This window comes from Rhinoderma darwinii, unplaced genomic scaffold (assembly GCF_050947455.1).
Source record: "Rhinoderma darwinii isolate aRhiDar2 unplaced genomic scaffold, aRhiDar2.hap1 Scaffold_217, whole genome shotgun sequence".
Classification (NCBI taxonomy): Eukaryota; Metazoa; Chordata; class Amphibia; order Anura; family Rhinodermatidae; genus Rhinoderma; species Rhinoderma darwinii.
Genome location: NW_027462499.1, coordinates 19,957 through 26,053, shown reverse-complemented (window position 1 = coordinate 26,053; position 6,097 = coordinate 19,957). Strand labels below are relative to the sequence as shown.

At 46.1% G+C, this 6,097-nt stretch overlaps 1 protein-coding gene across 1 annotated transcript; it reads left to right on the top strand.

Annotated features, from left to right (window-relative positions):
* Positions 1–1,884: 1,884 nt before the first annotated feature.
* LOC142701713 (oocyte zinc finger protein XlCOF8.4-like) lies at positions 1,885–5,450 on the top strand. The gene is made up of 6 exons (XM_075848155.1): positions 1,885–2,037; positions 2,187–2,628; positions 3,095–3,259; positions 3,344–3,467; positions 3,982–4,077; positions 5,211–5,450. Exons 2-6 carry the CDS (start codon positions 2,380–2,382, stop codon positions 5,342–5,344), a joined length of 768 nt encoding a protein of 255 aa, XP_075704270.1. The 5' UTR covers positions 1,885–2,037; positions 2,187–2,379; the 3' UTR covers positions 5,345–5,450.
* Positions 5,451–6,097: the final 647 nt, after the last annotated feature.

Here is a 6,097-nt window from a genome sequence, read left to right as displayed (position 1 = left end):
ATTTAGATGGAGAAAAGTAAGGGATCCAGAACACTGAGACCCATGAGGGAGCGATAGTAAATCTTTAGTTGGTAAGGTATGAGGAGATCCAGGAGAGGGCCAAGTCTGTGATGTCAAGGGACTAGAGAATTTGTATCAGGAGGGTGTGATCGACTGTGCCGAAGGTGGTGGACAGGTCTAGAAGGAGGAGCACAGAGTAATGTAGAAGCAGAGGACAGGTCTAGAAGGAGGAGCACAGAGTAATGTAGAAGCAGAGGACAGGTCTAGAAGAAGGAGGAGCACAGAGTAATGTAGAAGCAGAGGACAGGTCTAGAAGAAGGAGGAGCACAGAGTAATGTAGAAGCAGAGGACAGGTCTAAAAGGAGGAGCACAGAGTAATGTAGGAGCAGAGGACAGGTCTAGAAGGAGGAGCACAGAGTAATGTAGAAGCAGAGGACAGGTCTAGAAGAAGGAGGAGCACAGAGTAATGTAGAAGCAGAGGACAGGTCTAGAAGGAGGAGCACAGAGCAATGTAGAAGCAGAGGACAGGTCTAGAAGAAGGAGGAGCACAGAGTAATGTAGAAGCAGAGGACAGGTCTAGAAGGAGGAGCACAGAGTAATGTAGAAGCAGAGGACAGGTCTAGAAGGAGGAGCACAGAGTAATGTAGAAGCAGAGGACAGGTCTAGAAGAAGGAGGAGCACAGAGTAATGTAGAAGCAGAGGACAGGTCTAGAAGGAGGAGCACAGAGCAATGTAGAAGCAGAGGACAGGTCTAGAAGAAGGAGGAGCACAGAGTAATGTAGAAGCAGAGGACAGGTCTAGAAGGAGGAGCACAGAGTAATGTAGAAGCAGAGGACAGGTCTAGAAGGAGGAGCACAGAGTAATGTAGAAGCAGAGGACAGGTCTAGAAGAAGGAGGAGCACAGAGTAATGTAGAAGCAGAGGACAGGTCTAGAAGGAGGAGCACAGAGCAATGTAGAAGCAGAGGACAGGTCTAGAAGGAGAAGCACAGAGTAATGTAGAAGCAGAGGACAGGTCTAGAAGGAGGAGCACAGAGCAATGTAGAAGCAGAGGACAGGTCTAGAAGAAGGAGGAGCACAGAGTAATGTAGAAGCAGAGGACAGGTCTAGAAGGAGAGGCACAGAGTAATGTAGAAGCAGAGGACAGGTCTAGAAGGAGGAGCACAGAGTAATGTAGAAGCAGAGGACAGGTCTAGAAGGAGGAGCACAGAGTAATGTAGAAGCAGAAGACAGGTCTAGAAGGAGGAGCACAGAGTAATGTAGAAGCAGAGGACAGGTCTAGAAGGAGGAGCACAGAGTAATGTAGAAGCAGAGGACAGGTCTAGAAGGAGGAGCACAGAGTAATGTAGAAACAGAGGACAGGTCTAGAAGGAGGAGCACAGAGTAATGTAGAAGCAGAGGACAGGTCTAGAAGGAGCACAGAATAATGAAGAAGTGGGGGAACAGGTTTAAAAGGAAAAGCACCAAGTAATGTGGACGATGGAGGACAGGTCACGCTTTACAGAAGTCTGTGTGTAAGATGTGACTGCTAAGTGATAAGATGATGAAGAGATCCTGCACACCCAGCACAATACATGCTGCTACCTCACACTAAACTACCAGGACATACACACTGTATTGGTGGGACGTACTGCGCATGCACACTGGTCTGGCGGGACCTTCCGCGCCTGCGCACTGGTCTGGCGGGACCTTCCGCGCCTGCCCACTGGTCTGGCGGGACCTTCCGCGCCTGCCCACTGGTCTGGCGGGACCTTCCGCGCCTGCCCACTGGTCTGGCGGGACCTTCCGCTCCTGCCCACTGGTCTGGCGGGACCTTCCGCACATGCTCGCAGGACTGGCGGGACCTTCCGCACATGCTCGCAGGACTGGCGGGACCTTCTGCACATTCACACGTGACCGCTGGTTCCCATTAACCATGGTTAGTATCTGTCTTTCAGATGTGAATAAAGTTACTATCCGGTAAAATAATCTACAAGGAAAAGGGGAATACTATAATAATTAAGAATTTTAGATGTCTCTGAAGATCCAGGATCTCTGAGGTAACTTCTAATATCTGTAAAAACTTATATTAGGGGTGTATTCATTCATAAAGGGCATCTGTCACATTGACCACCAGTCTGATCTGTTGGCAGCAAATTATATAGCAGGAGGACCTGAGCAGATTGTGTCTCTCCATTCACTTCTATAGGAGCTACGGAAACCGCCTAACAAGGCCACCCAGAGGTGGAGCCGCATCTATCAGACATTTCTGGCATATCCTGGGGAGAGTTGTCCGTGTTGGGAATACCCCTTTATTCCATGTGGTGACGGCTCTTAGAAGATGTTTCTCTCAATGATCAATAAGTGAGGTTCTGTATGTCACACGTGATGATGTCCCCTGTATGATCTCCATCTTCTCCTTTCTTCATAAAGACGTCTGCAGTACTAGATCCTCCAGTTTTCTCATCTTCTCCTTTCTTCATAAAGACGTCTGCAGTACTAGATCCTCCAGATCCCCCAGTTTTCTCATCTTCTCCTCCACAACGTTCCTTCTCCTGAATGACCCACCAAGGATGGACAAGGACAGGAATGAGATGAGCAGAAGAATATTAGACTTCACCTTGGAGATCATCTACCTGTTGATCGGAGAGGTAAACTTTTCTACATTATAGAACAAGTCCCACATAGGGAAGGGACAATACATAATAGGAAGAATCCAGTGTCCTGTATAACAACGTCCAGATCTTCCAAGTGACGTCAAGAAGCTGAAGGTCAGCCACCAATATGGTCAGTTATGTGTCATGTCACCAATGCAGCAATAGTAATGTTGTAGAGCAATGAGAATGACCAGGAACCAGGAGGATCAGGATGACCTCTATATAGAAACATAGGAGATGACGGCAGGAGGAGAGCACATGGTCCATCTAGTCCCCCCAATATTATTTCCTTTTTAGCTTTGGCCTCGTTCTATTTTCTCAATGTCTTTTTGTAGGTGAGGTCTCCAGTATTACAGATGTGGGGTCACTAGAGCTCTATACAGTGGGGTCACAATCTCCCTCTTTCTACTGAGGGGGGAATACTGTGTTCAGTTCTCTAAGTGTCTCTCTCCATACACAGGAGTACACAATAGTGAAGAAGACATCGGGTGACTGTACGACTCCCATCATCCATGAGTCAGGAGGATGGAGCAGTAGTCCCATCACAGAGCCTCCCCCTCACTCCCGGATACATGAGAAGATCTTAGAACTGATCTGCAAGATGACGGAGCTGCTGACTGGAGAGGTGACACTGCTGGGAATGCTGGGAAATTCTCCAGTAACAGCACTGGAGGTGTCTGGGTAATGACTGTATCATTGTGTGTGTCAGGTTCCTATAAGGTGTCAGGATGTCACTGTCTATCTCTCCATGGAGGAGTGGGAGTATCTAGAAGGACACAAGGATCTGTACGAGGAGGTCATGATGGAGGACTACCGGCCGCGCACATCACAGGGTGAGAAGAGACAGATCTATATTGGCATTACTGTGGGCACAGGCTGGACTGGCGGTCATGTTGAGGCCTTAATACCGTCATGTGCAGCACATATACACGTGTGTACAATGACATGTAATGTAGGAGCTCCACAATTTCGGCTCCTTTTACATCACATTAGATCCCTGTGTTTCGTGCTGCCGGCTGCTCATAACTCTGCATTACAGGTCACATTACATTGTACAGCGCTGGCGGCCGTTCTGGATACAGGAGCCATGAAGACGGGCAGGACACGCTGTCTCCTAATGCAGAGTTATGGGCAGCCGGCAGCGAGGACTATGGGCAGTCTGTGCTGTAGTCAGAAGTAAACCTGGTAATACAAGTCATGTAGAAAGATGATTATCGGCACACTCCGGCAGTATAATAGTTTCCTATATAATGTCAGTATAATCGGAGGTTCTCTTTAATATTACAAGTTATGGGCACTAGATTCTGGAGATGGGACGCTGATCCAGGGATTTATTCTGATTTCCAGATTTGGAGTCGGGGAGGAGTTTTCCCCTAATGAGACAATTGTCATCCACCTCATGGGGGTTTTATCTTCCTCTGGATCAACACGGTCGGATTATAGGTTGGTCTTGATGGACTTGTGTCTTTTTTCATCCTTAGTAACTGTAACACAGAATGTATGGAGCTAAATTTACCTCTAATATAAAGTACAACGTGTTCTGAAAAAACAATCTCACAATGTCTTGGATAAGTAAAATCTTATTCCCACTTCTGATACGTCTCCACATGGCGTAAACACGGCGGAACGTCCAAAACTCATTTTTGGCGCGACGTGTAGATGAGATTTGTTAAAATCTCACCCTCATTGCTACTACTGTAATACGCTGCAGATTTTCTCGCAATTAAATACTTTGCAGAAAATCTGCATCTTATCAGCCCCGTGTGCACATACCCTTAAAGTAACACGTCAGATTTGAGAAATGGTTCTCTTAAACAGGTCAAAAATAGGCCATGGATTCCACTCCCAGAGGAGTCCCTGACATCACTGTCCATATATGGACAGAGACGTCAGGGGCTCCCTCTAGAAGCACAATTTCCAGCCAAGTTGACGGCAACGCTCTGGCAGAGGATTCCGCTCCTAGAGGGAGCTTCAGTGGCGCTATCTACAGGGGATGAGGTGCTATCTGCAGGGGTTTGGCATAAGTTTGATTAAACTAAGGGGGAGATGTGCCAGCACTTGTGGAGAGAGCCGGCGGACAGGAAAGTACAACCCTGTTCCATTCTGCCAATATTTATTTATGTGACACCTGCCCAGGGCATCAGGAGTTGGAAAGTATATAGCCATGTCGTGAAGGGGTTAATTAATATGTATAGAAAATATTGCCTACAGAGGTGTACACAGCCTTTAAGAGGCTAATAAGCAAGTGACACCCAGACCATTTTTGGTTGCAGGTAACTAAATAGAGGCGTCCTGTGTCCCGCCACGTTCATGTGTATCCGCGTCCACAGAGGGCAGATACAGGTAAATACTATGGCGGAGCAGGGAGCCAGTTACGCCCCGCCGTTCACTCTGGTAGGGCACAGTCTCCTTTATGCCTGTGGCTTACAAGGTGCAGGGACCTCGACACCGGTAGTGAGGCCCTCAACATTGTAATTCCGGCTCTGATCAGTAAACATAGAAGTGTAGAGAGAAGTGTCTGATATATAGACAGATATACAGTAGTCATGTATTCAGTCCCTGTGTGTTTCCTACAGATGGATCCAGTAGGAGAAATCCACCAGAGAGATGTCCCAGTCCTCTGTATTCCCAGGACTGTCCAGAGGAAAATCCCAATGTCCCAGAGAATCATCAGGTAGATGAAGCTGAGCCGTATACCAGATCTATATAGGGGGTGCGGAGCTTTTCGGTCCTGCGGTCATTAGGGATGTCACGATACCAGAATTTGGACTCCGATACCGATACTTCGTGTAGTATTGCGATTTCGATATCAAAACGATACTTTACCAACAGTAATAAAAAAATAATAAAAAAGTTCTTCCATTTTCTGATGTGAGACGCGAGGCGTGATGATGAATGTAACCTCCATGTACCTCATTAATAGTAATTAACCCCATCATGTTTCTCAGTCATAATGGGTTAATGTGTGAGGTACATGATGGGGTTAATTACTATTACTGAGGTACATGGAGGTCAAATTCATCATCGCGCCTCGTGCCTCACAATAATAAGTGACAGAAATATATACTGATAGTACACAGGCATATATCTATATACTGATAGTACACAGGCATACATCTATATACTGATAGCACACAGGCATATATCTATATACTGATAGTACACAGCCATATATCTATATACTGATAGTACACAGGCATATATCTATATACTGATAGCACACAGGCATATATCTATATACTGATAGCACACAGGCATATATCTATATACTGATAGCACACAGGCATATATCTATATACTGATAGTACACAGGCATATATCTATATACTGATAGTACACAGGCATATATCTATATACTGATAGCACACAGGCATATATCTATATACTGATAGTACACAGGCATATATCTATATACTGATAGTACACAGGCATATATCTATATACTGATAGTACACATGCATAC

Coding starts and splice junctions, on each gene's coding strand:
- LOC142701713 (XM_075848155.1), top strand. CDS start 2,380: ATGATCTCCATCTTCTCCTTTCTTCATAAAGACGTCTGCAGTACTAGA. Junction 2,629..3,094: donor TCTACCTGTTGATCGGAGAG/GTAAACTTTTCT, acceptor CTCCATACACAG/GAGTACACAATAGTGAAGAA. Junction 4,078..5,210: donor TCAACACGGTCGGATTATAG/GTTGGTCTTGAT, acceptor TGTTTCCTACAG/ATGGATCCAGTAGGAGAAAT.